At 39.4% G+C, this 13,367-nt stretch overlaps 1 protein-coding gene across 1 annotated transcript; it reads right to left on the bottom strand.

The window, feature by feature from the left end:
* Positions 1-517: 517 nt before the first annotated feature.
* Positions 518-13,060, bottom strand: C1H7orf57 (chromosome 1 C7orf57 homolog). Its single transcript, XM_066545798.1, has 7 exons — positions 12,786-13,060; positions 11,989-12,168; positions 11,639-11,747; positions 11,350-11,512; positions 5,229-5,329; positions 3,996-4,132; positions 518-1,901 (listed from the first exon to the last, which is right to left on the bottom strand). The coding sequence occupies exons 2-7, from the start codon at positions 12,152-12,154 to the stop codon at positions 1,852-1,854; spliced, it is 726 nt and encodes a 241-aa protein (XP_066401895.1). The 5' UTR covers positions 12,155-12,168; positions 12,786-13,060; the 3' UTR covers positions 518-1,851.
* Between the last annotated feature and the right edge of the window lie 307 nt (positions 13,061-13,367).

Here is a 13,367-nt window from a genome sequence, read left to right as displayed (position 1 = left end):
CTGGCTACAAACTCCTTTTAGGCACTTGGTGGTCAGGTTACCCCTGAGGCTCCTTTTCTGCAGCCTAAACAACCCCAGCTCCCTCAGCTGATCCTCACTGGACTTACTTTCTCAAACCTTCACCAGCTCTTTTGTTGCCCTTTACTGGAGTCACTCCTGCGAGTTCTGTTCCACCTTATTTTCTCTCCCCTGTTGGGCTGGGAAGGGGAGTGATAGAGAGGCTTGGCAGGCACCTGGTGTCCAGCCAAGGTCAACACACCACAACTGGTCAGGTTTTAATGCTATGAGCTCCAACTCTGGCATCCCCTGATAAGGGTAGCCTAGAAAACTGGATTTCCTCAAAAGCTCTGCTTTCACTGCAAAATTAATGTATCTGGACATAATTCACAACACAAATTGTAAGTGAAAACAGATACAAGGTGAGTAATCTCACACACCACTAAAGTTACAGCTTGATGTAAGCTTTTTTTATATTTAGAAAAATTTGCTGAGCAGACAATAACTGTACATTTAAGCATTTGCATATGTCTTAGCCTTTTATTTTTTTAAATACAATTTAGTTGAATTGTTCAAAATAATGGATAGCAAAGATGGACTCAGGTGCTAGGTCTAACAACATCAACAGCAAAATTTCTACAGTTTGCTGAAAATTTTGAGGGTTCAGATTAGCAATGGTTTACCTATTTCCAATCAATTTTTGCATCAAGGTTCTAAAGGAGCAGTATTAAACCAAATACTCTAAACATTCTGTTCAAAGAAATCTATATTTATTAATACATTTTAGAACCTTCAGGACTTGGATTCAAAGGTGTAAAATGTACTGAATGTAATCTGAAGAGGAAAATATAAAAATTAAGAGTTTGCTTTTCATGGTATTAGCAAAAAACATGGTAATGAAATTGCACCCACTTTCTAGTGGACTTTATAATCAATATTTAATTATTAATTAGATTTCAGGGATATATCCTAATCCAAATAGATAAAATAGCAAGTGTTGAAATATCAGTGTATCTTAACTTTTTCAAAATATTAAAGTACAACATTTATACATTGCTATTTCAAAGTACAAACTTCTGCTTGTGCGAATAAACAGTGATCTAGCATATAATATTTTTGCTGCAGTCAAGACTTCAGGATAGATAATTTTTTTATCTAACAGCTGAAAGTGCTGACATCATAGATAGCTGAGTCCATAGAACTGTTAAGCAATGATTCAGCTTCTATACAATGAGACTACACCAGGAAATGCCACCAGATCTTTAATTATGTGGCTGAATACTATGACTGATCAACTAGTTCTTGTCTGTTCAAAGTAAATGAGCTTTTGGGATGAAGAAGCACTCTTTTCTGAAGGTTTGACTTTTTTACTGCAAGTATCCACACCAGTTCAGTTCTTTCTAGCTACATTTCATCCCATACCATACAGTTCCCCTTCACCTTTCTTTGTGGCATAATTCATGAGTACAGCTGTGCTTAACTAAAGAAACTTGTTGATTTGAACACATCAATAGCATGCCTGTGTCTAGTCAAGTCAGCAGCAATATGGTAATCCTCTTTGAGAACAGCAAAGCAGCAGGAGTCTTGTGCAGGGAAAAACCTCAGCTTAGCTTTGTTAATTATATTAAGAAAAGGTCTATAAGTAAGCACTGGCAGCTGTTGTCTGTTCTTCAAAATTTGCTGCAATCATGCCCAACGAAGTTCATCCATCTCACAAACATCTCAATCAGGGATGCGTTAAGTTACAAAAATAATCTAGCCAACATGTAAATAGTGGGCTATATAAGCAATATAAAGCTTTAGTTTCCCCAAGAATCTTTCAAGTTACTTGTTACATCCCTGAAACGGTGGCTTCTAACTCATTGTTTGCAGGTGGTGATTCAGAGCCTTCTGAATCTTTTTTCCTGAAAAGGAAAAAAATATTAAAGTTCACAGAATAATTTCAACCATAGTAATAAAAAGGTCATCTAAAAATTTTGGTTTCTTCCTCATGTCAAAATACATATAAATTCCACTACTTTTCATTTTGAATTAACAAGATAAACAAGCTACCTAAGAAATTTGCAAATCTGTACCCCAAAACAAAGAGATTATAGATTTACATATGGAATGGATTGTATCTCCTTCCTGATGTGTCTAGGGCTTATTCTGTGCAAGTAAGAACAGAGAAAGCTCCATCTCAAAAGGGAGCTGCAAGGTGCTCATGCTGCCAATTGCTTTGGATGAACAGAAAAAAGTACACAAGTGGGGAAAAAAAGTAAAAGCACTACCATCAGCAATTACTTAAAAGAATCAAAAGGACAAGATCAAAACTGAAGGAAGACACACACCTGGATGAAACTATATTGTTAAGAGTATTAAAAGCAATCTCTTTTTACACTGTGATACAGAACCAATCTCTATTGGAATAGCTATGATTGCAAACAAAGGCAATAGAAGTAAAGCAGGTATCACACTATCGAAAAAAATGAAAAATAAAAGCAACTCAAAAATTAGATGTATCTATATGTCAACCTATGCAGCACACTGACTTTTCAGTAGCCTTTATAGTGTACCCATATTTTTCTTCTCTTTTGTTTAAGTGGTATAACCAAACCAATTTCATGCTTACTCCAAAAAATTTTCAAGTTTTCTTTGTATCTCAGATGTCTCATTAGAGGCACACATATTAAAGAAATCAACTAGCACCAAATTAAGGAAATTGAGATTTTGAAATCCCCTTTAATTTTACTCAGAGTAATGGGAAAGAAAAATGTCAGCAAACAAGACAGTTGAATAGAATCTGAAAACAAAGAAGAATATTCAAGGTTTTCTTTTATGATGAGGAAGAGCACTTTTAGGCTTCATGGTTGACATGTTGGGTCACTGAACCTCTCAAAGCAACATCCTCTGCATGATCAGAGTTTGGATACTTAAGTTAACTTGAAAAGTGGCTTCTAATGTTAACCATTCTCCTTCAGATCCAGACCGAGATCTGGCTTCATCCCTCAGTTTTATGACATTTTTTCTTCTGAACAAAACCACACAACTTCTAGTTCTCTGTTTTCTCCTGATACTCACCTGGAGGAAGAGGTTTTGCACACACACAAAAAAAAAATTAAAAAAAAATACACTGTAGATACATTAATGGAAGACACAAAATTTAATTCAGACAGAGCTGAAGTGTCAGAAAAATTAAAATACCTGGCCTCTAAGACTTTCATACATTAACATATCAAGGCCAAGGGATACAAAAGGATTCCCTGACACAAATTAAAAAAAAAAATTCCAGTGCAGGGAATGGGAGGTCCAATAGCATTTCCAAACATTGCTATAGAAAACTGATAGAGCCAGCATGGTTACCAAAGCAAAAGGTCTTTGACAGAAGTAAGAGAAATTTTCCCACCCTTTAACCTTTATATTTGTTTCCAAATGAAGTATTCAGTAGCTATTACTACCGTGAATGATAAAGTAAGGTTTGAAAGCATGACACTGGATAACTTTTTTCTCTTAAACTGCTGAAATTCCACTGCCTTCAACAATGGGCATATATTTATTTTGACAAATTTCTACAAGCAGTGCTCTACTTCTTAAACATGAGTATCAATGACACTTGTGACAGAAGTTTTCAGAAAAATATTAGGAGCAAAAGAATAGTCATACCAACAAGGCAACAAATATTTTACAGTCTGCTTAAATTTAGGCAGGATGGCTGTGTCTCTGCAGCATTTTATGGAAACACACCACAGAGAAGCCCCTGGATCAGAACACAGAAGCCCCTGGATTGGAACAGAGCATACTGCAATTGTAGAGATGAAAAAAGTCCATGAAAGCGCCTGCCTTCACTAACTACAAACAGGAGCACTCCTTTCTTTAGCTGGTTATAGGGTATTGTAAACTAAGCACAATAATTCAGTGTGTCTCACCATATTCAGAGAGCCACACAAATACTAAGGCTGCCCTCTGCTGTTACCTTGAGAGCTCAGCTCATTTTAAAAGAAAGCTTTCAATAACGTTACCTTCAGAGTGCTCACTATTTTCTGATGTCTCTTCAATCTTTTTTTCACATCCAGTAGACTGCTGCAACCAGTCAGTCCCATAACCACTGCTTATTAATTTGCTAAAATTTACTGCTCCACTTTTTCTCTGAGCAGGCCTGTAAATACAAATATATTAAAGGAAAACAAAAGCAAAAGTAAACAGAAATGGGGGCTACATGGAAAAATAATATTTTGCACAGAAAAGGCCTTATATTAGAATTTATTTCTAATTATAATACCAATTTTAAAATATAACCATTTCTAGCCTTATAATTTATTTATAAATAACAAAACATATATTCTACATGTAATCATCTAAGAAGAAAAACCAAAAATAAACAAAAGCACAGAACTATGCCTGATTTAGTATTGTGCAAATTTACATGAGAAGAGACATCTGTTTCATTGGAATTTCACATTTATAATGCTTACACAGTTCTGGTCTTAAAGACAAAAAGTGCAAAATAATATGTAAGTGAAAAAGACTGACAGTACTCATTCTGTGGTGCACAAAAGTTAAATTATGTTACAAATTTTTTCTTAAATTCATTTGACAGTTTAATCACTTATTTGGCAGCATTAACATAGTTCTAAAACATACTAGGACTACTGATGACTGAGCAATAAATTTTTCAGACAAAATATGCTGAAACAATTCAGCTGTGCACACAACTGATGATGTGGTTACATCACATCACAAATGACATAAAAATTTGCTTACAATTCCTCTTTCAGGTGTGCATCAGAGTATTTTTGCTCTGTATAAAGGCTTCTAAAGGCTTCTAAAGGCTACAGTTTATGTCTTTCCTTAAAGTGTCAGTCCTACTTGTTTCTCTGTAACCTACACTAACAGAACTAACAATGTAGATTATCATTTTCACCTGTTCACTGGTATTAAGAAAAAAAAGCAGTCTAGAATAACAAAAAATTCTGCTACATGATGATATGCCACTCTATGTTTAGTTTTCTTAACACAAAGTTATATTGAATAATTTTCTAATATGAGTTAAAGTACTGTTATTTTAGTTGCTTTAGACACTTTTAAAATTATTTTAGCATCACATATGATAACAAATTTAACAGCAATAAAGATCCACAAGGACCATACACATATCAGCTAATTCCTGCACTTTCACAAGGAACAATTTTACTTGTACACATGAATAGTTGCAGGCTTAGGTGTTCAATGATTTTCATAAATGCACTACTTACATGGGTGGGAAGGAAAGCTTATTTTCTCCACTAAATTCCTGATTTGTAGAAACAGTTGGCATTCTGCTTGGATATTTAGGGCTTATAGGTGGAAGCTTTACCTGTGTTAGAGAAATCTTGGCTCAACAAAAAAGGACTTATGAAAAAAATAAGAAGATAACACAATAGCATAGCCTTCAAAAGTGAGGGTGATATTAAAGGCCTAACTGTGTTCAAATTTCCATGTCTTATCTACATTATTTCCATAAGTACAAGTAATGGATTATTGAGAAATAACAAAAGATAAAGCAGCCCCTTAGTTAGTTATTCTACATGAGATTCGCTGTTTCTCTCTCCACAGTGTCCTCTACACAAGCCTTTCCCTCACGGTACACTTTAAATTAAGCTTCAAATTCAAACTTATCCATAGCAACTTCTCATCTTGGACCATTTCTCTTTTTGCAGAATATGAAAACAGACCAGTCTTACTAAACTCAGGAAAACTAGAAATTAACTCACGGTTTAATTGCTACTTCTTTTTTAGTTTGTTTGGTTTTTGTTTTTAATAAAAAGCATAAAACATCCTATATAATAAGAAAACTGTTGTGGTATATTAATAAGAGGTTTGATATTCAAACAAATACATATATATTGGGGGAAGCCTACAACAGAAAAATGTATTTTACTTTTATCATCTTTCCAATGACAGGTAAAGAAACTCAGTGTTGACTAGAAGACTGAAACATGACACCTAGAAAGCCAGAGAAAGACAACACACACCCCAGAACTGAAAGTGGGAAAACCAATAAGTAGTGGAGAAACATGGGCAACACATACCAAAGCTCTTTATTTTAACTTTGATCAAAATCAACAGCTGCTAAAGGGTCACCTCACCTCCCTCTCAAATAAAAGCATGAAATTAAATATCCTTAACAACTCCCAGATATTTTTCACTAATAGTTGCTAAGAAATTCTGAGTTAAAAAAAAACAAAACATCTTTAAAAACTACTTACAGCTTCCATCATTGCACAAAGAAAAGTGGACAAGGGGGAAGTCCTGAAGATAGCACAGAATTTTCAAAGCTTATTAACAAAGTTTTTGTGTTACACTAAAATATCCTTTGAGTTAGAACCTACATATTATTTGACTATTTTCTTTTTTAAACATGCAACACAGGAGAGTGCCCCATGGAATAAGAGATGTTATTTGCAGGTTATTTACAAAAAAATCAGGACAGAGTAACTAAAAGTGAAATATATTGTTCTGTAAATTTACAAGTACATTAAGGCTGACAATACTTTCCACGTATGTGAACATAGATACTGCAATACAGTTAACAAGCAAAAAATTATGAAGTGCAAAAATTAGATGCATGAACAGCAGTCACACTAGGATTGCAGATGCTACAAAACACCCATGAAAACCTCTATAAGGAGAAGATTCCAAAATGTAAACACACCAAGGACTTCTCAAGGAGCTTGTGCACAGTGAGTATGGAAAGAGCAAACAAAAGCATAATAGCCTTTGAATACATCTAAACAATGAACTAATTAGGAAGCCTCAAAGAAAAAGCAGATCTGAATGTTCAGAGAATGTAAGTTCTTTTATTATCTCAAAGAAAGTGAAACCTGGGACAGACAGTTGTACTGATTCTGAGCCAGGATGTCAATGCAAACACGTGTAAAGTCAGTGCTGAAACCCCTTCAGACTTCAGTGGAGTCAGACTGGGCCATTTGTCAAAGAGGAGAGATGAGATCAGCAAGAGCATGCAGTGATATCAGAGACAGCTATGTGAGATGAAAAGGAGGGTCTTTGTCCAACCTGGAGGTTAAAAACCACATTAGCTGCTTAGAACTGCTTCTCAAGTTTGCTCACACTGCTTGCTGAAGCAGCCTACTTGTGCTTTACATTTCAGAAATGCCATCCCATTGTGCAGAAATGCTAGCACTGCCTTCCCTCTATCACTGGACCACTTCAGATTTGACCTGCAAGTTTCAGATCCAGGACACAATTACCTACAGTTTCAACTGACAAAAACAACCTCGGGTGACATTTGTCACATGCTGAAGGCAGGATGGCACGAAGGGCAACACAGAAACACAACTCAATTCGATAGTCAGGATAAACAAATAGCAGATGGAGAGAGAGATTTCCCTCTTGGCATCAAACAGGAGCACAAGGAAAGGAGGTCTAGTAATTAAAGGGTTAATTAAAGGACAAAGGGAGAGTAGAAGTAGAGAGACTTCGACTAGAGACAGAAAAAGGTTCAAACTGTCCAAAATAAAGTCAAGAAAAAGGGGACAGGAAAGACAAAGAGAAAAGTCTTGAAGGCTGTGAGCAAGAGCATCGTTTTAAATGTTGCCTTTCTTGGCATTAAATGAGAGGCCAGCTTATACTGCAGGGATCAAACCCCTCCTCGCTGTTCAAGTAAACTAATTAATGACAAAAGTAGCAACGGAACGGATCAGAATTTGGCTTTGGGGGGCACCTGCAATCCATTCAGGTGCTATTTGTTACTTTGCTGCACAAATTCAGCATTAAAACAGACTCTTGTGCCACTATACTTCAGTGATTATAGCTGAGGGGGCTTTTTCCCTTTGACAAGTCTCTATTTAGTAACAGCCACCAATTTTCCCACATAAAACAAACTGCACAGGGCATTTTTTTTTTACAAACAAACTACACAGGACATGTTCTTGGTTTAAAGTGTTTTCTCCCTCTCTGAAGAGATGGTTACAATATACTCTAAAAATTACTATGTTTATTATAAATACACATTTATTAATTTTGGATTCAAGAAACATGACCTAGAATATGTACTGCATCTGGCTAGCATATGAAGAACAATGGATACCTGCAGCCAGATAAAAGATAAGAGATAAAAGCCTTTAGATTAAATCCTGGCTCCTGTGTGATCAAGGACAAAATTTCAAATCTCTCTCTGAGGTAAAATCCTGGCCTCAGATGAGCAACCATTTTGCATCAGCACATACATACCTAAATACATATGCATCTATACACAGACATTTCAGACAAGTGCCTGAAAGAGAGGACTTCAGAGATGAAAGAATAATCTTACCAGTGCCACAGGGATATTGCCAAATACTGATGCAAACTCTGATGACACCTCCAACTGACCTCTCACCCCTACAGGCCTTCCTCCTTCTTAAAGCCACAGCTTTTTCAACCCAACCCAACTGGGCTATAAGATGCACAGGCAAAAGGATCACTGAATCACAGAATGGTTTGGCTTAAAGGGTCCTTAAAGATCATCAAGTTCCACCTCCCTTGCCACAGGGACATCTTTCACTAGACCAGGTAGCTCAGAGCTCCATCCAGCCTGACTTTCAAGACTTCCAGAGATGGGGCATCCACAATTTCACTGGGCAAGTTGTGCCAGTGCCTCATCACTCTCACAGTAAAGAATTTTTTCCTAACATCTAGTCTAACCCAACTCTCTTTGAGTTGAAATCCATTCTCCTTTGTCCTGTCACTACATGCCCTTGTGAAAGGTCCCACTCTATCTTTCTCACAGGGTCCCTTCAGGTACTAGGAAAGTCATAACTAGGTCACCCCAAAGCCTTCTCTTCTCTTCTCTTCTCTTGGATGAACAATCCCAAATCTCTCAGCCTTTCTTCATAGGAGAGCTGCTCTATTCCTCTGATCATCTTTATGCCTTCCTCTGGACTCGCTCCCACATTTCCCTGTTTTCCCTTTGCTGGGATGCCCAGAGCTGATGCAGCACTGCAGTGGGGTCTCACCAGAGCAGAGCAGAGGTGCAGAATCCCCTCCCTCCCCTGCTGCCCACGCTGCTTTGGATGCAGCCCAGGACACGTTTGGCTCTCTGGGCTGTGAGTGCCCATGGCTGGGTCCTGTCCAGCCTCTCACCCACAGCACCCCCAAGTCCTTCTGGGCAGGGCTGCTCTGATCTGTTCATCCTCCAGCCTGTGCTGATAACAGTTGTCCCAGCACAGGTGCAGGACCCTGGACTTGGTCTTATTAAGCCTTGTGAGACTTCCATGGGCTGCTTCTCCCTGGGCCAGAAGTCCATTACTCTGCCATGAGCACAAAGGCTAAATCCTTCATGCACTCTTTGCTGATTTGCAAAATTCTCATGTAATGGTCCCCCGGATCTCCAGTCCTCCTCTACACAGCAAAAACCACAAGGACCAGCAGAGATTGTAATACTTAGAACAAAGCAGCATAAAGGCTTTAAACCTTCAGAGCAAAGGCCCACTTGGGAGCAATGTTTTCCAAACCAAGCAGAAGAGGTACCCTTAGGGGTTAAATGGTTTTGCACTTGTTCCTAAGTGCGCCCTTTGGGATTTAACTCCACAGTTGCATCATGCATGTCTCTTCTGAATAACTGCTTAGTCATACTGGACTGAAAAATATTTTCAATACATCCAGTTTTTGTATGTATTGAATACTACCAGAAATACTTGAGGTAGTTTGCTGCTGCAGTGTGATCATGAAGTCAAATAAATAAGAAATTTAGAAATTTGCCTGTGGTGTTTTGGAATACATTATTCTTACCTTTCAACATACAAGTTGTATGGTAAAAAACTAAAATTGAGACTCTTTGGTAGGGTTAGTTCCATTGTCTCACTTGGAAGACTCTTTGGGAAGATACTCTAAAGAGCATGGGATAGAAACTTCTCAAAAGAGGATATTCAAGAAGTAGGTGTGAAAGAAGCACCATGTGACATTTCAAGATACATTATACACTTTTCAGTGTACTGTGAGGCACAGCCAAATTAGAGTTGGTGGTGTGGAGGTAGAGCTAAACGTACCAACACAAAATCTGTCTTCCCAGGCACCTAATCTTACAGAAAAAGACTTGGTAGATTTAGAACCTTAGGCAAAACTTAACTTCAGCTTCCAGGAGAATAGTGTAAATTATATATGAGGGCCTCAGCATATTCACGATCTGAGCTGAATATATAACATTTATTAATTTTGTATTTAGTCCTAAATAAAGCATATGACTGAATGAAACTATGTCTCAACCAAACTCCACCAAAACTGAAATGAATCTCAGTTTCACTTTACAAGTCACCACATGGGTTTGAACTACTAATATCAAAGTTAAGTTTGACTCTTAGGGCACTGAACATAATTGGTTCTTAAGTAAGGCAGTGAGGAACAGCACTTCCTTTCAGTCCTAGTTGAATTCCTTTAAGAGGCACAGCAGCAAGTCAAGTTTTTATTTTCAGTGCCTTAAATCTATGATAGAAAAAAAAAAGAAGCTTTGCCTACAAGCATCAGGCAAATTACAGTTTAAACATATGTTGCTTGTTTGCCTGTTGCCACAGACTCACTAGACATTCCCAACCCTATTCAGTAATGAGCTGTTCCCATTTACAGAAGACATCATTCTGAATTTGCACTAGTTACTCATCTCAGCAAAGGCTGAAGACTTTTTTTCCTAAAATGCCCAACATCTACCCTTCTGTTGAAGAAGGGAGGTACTAATGTTCAAGTACATCAAATGCCTTTCCAGGTTTACCCCAAAGGCCTATGGAGGATACAGCAACTGAGTTTACAAAGGATATTTAAAAAACATGAGGCTTCAGCATCTAAATTGGGCAGGGGCAGGGAGGATGAAAGAGGGAGGATAGCAGAAAGGTCTCCAAGACAAAACACCAGTGTCAATACAGAAAGATTTGTCTGGGGCATAGCTTGTTCTATACTTACTTTGTCTTGGATACATCTTTCATTCAGACAGCCAACACAGTATCTCTGGGAACACTCTTGCATTTCAAACTAAATTAAACTCCTTTGTCAGAATAGTCTTCTGTTCTCATCTTCTTTCTTCCTCACCCAAGATTACTAAACAAGATGTCTCTTCACCAAGAATGAATTGCAGGGGAAATAAAGTATAAGATAGAAACTAACTACTGCTTTTTATTTATACTGATGTATATATACCATGTAATGGGAAACTGCATTTCTGGTTCTCACACTACATCTGCAGCACTTAAGAAAACATGGCTTTCTTTTTCTTCTCTAACTGCAATATAAAAATTGATTCTGGAATACCGAAACATGGATTGCAGCTTCCCTCCTGTAAGAAGCAACAGAGATGTTTTCACAAACTCTACAAACAAAGCATAGTCACAGCATACCTCTCCATCCTACCTTCTTTTTCTCTGCATTTTCTTTGTCCTCAGCTTCCCGCTGCCAAACACTTTTTGTATCAAACTCAAAAGGCCCTCTTCTTCTCTCATAACTCTTACCATGATGGTCATCAGCCATAAACTCTCTGTGAACCATATAATCTGGTAGAGAGGAAACACAGCTCCTGCAGGCAAAGATTTAATGCTTCTTTGTACAAGGTATACAAATCCTGCACTTCAGTGCAGAAGCAATCAGAAATGTTAATAGGTGAAGAGGGAGGCCAAGATGTGTTGGGCCTTAGCAATCTTACCGTGGTTTCTCAACCCCTGCAGGATTGGCACAGTGTGTGAACCAGTCAGGTGCAGCATATGCTGCTGGAGGGGACTTCATTACCACAGGCGTGTAGTGCTTCAGTAAGTCTGGAGAGAAAAAGACAAAAGCCAGTACTTTTCTGACTTCTTATCTAGTTGCAAAAGCACTACCATTGTTCTCAGATTGCTGTTTTGTCAGGTGTAAATTAATTTCCTCATTTTTTCCACAAGTTTATTTCAAAAGTCCAGAGGATCCTTCTGTAGCATCTACAAGCACTTTACACTGCACTCAAGCAAAACCAAAGAAAACAAAGGAAAACCAAAGAAGCAGATATAAACAGATGCTCACCAGGTCGGCCTCCTTGCTTTGCCAGCCTCACATAGGCTGAATCAGTCTCTTTGATCCTCTTCCCGTGGCACCCAGGCAGTGGCACTTCATGGGGAGCTCTCGAAAGGTCACTGAGACCCAGAATCTGGGAGGGAAGTGGGCTCTTCTCTGGTTGTTTCAGTGGCATAGGGTATTGCTGTCCTGCAATAATGGAAAATATTTATGGTAAAAGTTAACTGATATCATCCCTTTTTCAGGCAACTTAACAAATTGAGCCCACCCGGAACATTAACAAGATGCTACATTTCATAGTGAAGACAAAAGACCAGGCTTGCTCATTCTGGGGGATATAGCACAAGCAATTTCTAGAGAATCAGATGCAAAACACTTTTGTTTCAGATCTGAGACAACATTCAAGTTTTCCTGTAAAGTGCTCTTTATGGGATCCTTTAAAGAGGATCATGCCTCTTCATTCAGAAAACTATTTCCAAGGACACATCAAAAGCAGTGAAAAGTACACGAGACAGCAGAAAACACTTCAGCCTTTGGTTTCCTTTCCTTCACATACACTAACTAAAAGCAAAGTCAGTAGCTATCCATTAGCAGGCCTTTATTTGTAAAACCAAACCCGATCCCCAAATAAAAAAAAATAATAAAATCCAACACCAAACGCCCTACTTCTCCATACATTACTTTCTCAACTTCTAGTGAGCAAAAGAAAATATAAACAAATCCTTCTAAATGGGAAAATGAACGGCAGATAAATAAGAAAAGGCCAGTACTAGGTACTGTGCCACAACAGATGCACAGGCACTTACCGGCGCGACTCCAGCCGCAGCTGATGCCGTTCGTCGCTGTAAGGACACCGCTTCCAGGAGCAGCTCGCTGAGGAGCTCCTGGCACGCACACACACGCTCTGGCTGTGCCCAAACTCAACCCCAAGAACAAGGCAAAGCGCTGCCGCTCCCCAGGGTCAGGACGCGGAGGCACCAGCCCGCTCCCGCTGCCGCCTCAGGGCGGGTCCGTCCCCGGGCGCTGTCCCGCTGCCGCTGCCCGGGGTCCCCGCTGCCGCCGTGCCTGCAGCTCGGAGAGCCGAGGGCGATTCCCCGAGGGGCGACCCGCCTCCCCGGGAAACGGGCGCGGCGGAGCCCGAAGGGGAGAGGCGGGCGGAGCCGGAGCCGGAGCCGCCGGGGGCGGAGCGGGACAGCCTGCGGTGCCCCCCTCCCTCTTCCATTTCTTCTGCCGGGCTGAAGCTGGGCGCCTTGCCCGCCGCCGCCAGCAGCAGCAGGGGCGCAGAGCAGAGTGGGGGCCGCTCCCGGCTCGGGAAGCGGCGGGAGCTGTGCCAAGAGGCCTTCCTCCCAAAGAGGGAAAGACGCTCTCCCACTGTGACGCCCGCCCGG

This window comes from Molothrus aeneus, chromosome 1 (assembly GCF_037042795.1).
Source record: "Molothrus aeneus isolate 106 chromosome 1, BPBGC_Maene_1.0, whole genome shotgun sequence".
NCBI lineage: Eukaryota > Metazoa > Chordata > Aves > Passeriformes > Icteridae > Molothrus > Molothrus aeneus.
This window is presented reverse-complemented; position numbering and strand designations above follow the sequence as displayed.

What these genes read in the sequence shown, in the direction of transcription:
- C1H7orf57 (XM_066545798.1), bottom strand. Translation starts at nt 12,154, where the DNA reads ATGCCACTGAAACAACCAGAGAAGAGCCCACTTCCCTCCCAGATTCTG. An exon ending in AAAGCAAGGAGGCCGACCTG is followed by an intron (nt 11,748 to 11,988) that starts GTGAGCATCTGT and finishes TTTTCTCTCCAG; the next exon opens with ACTTACTGAAGCACTACACG. An exon ending in AAAATGCAGAGAAAAAGAAG is followed by an intron (nt 5,330 to 11,349) that starts GTAGGATGGAGA and finishes TCTCTAACACAG; the next exon opens with GTAAAGCTTCCACCTATAAG.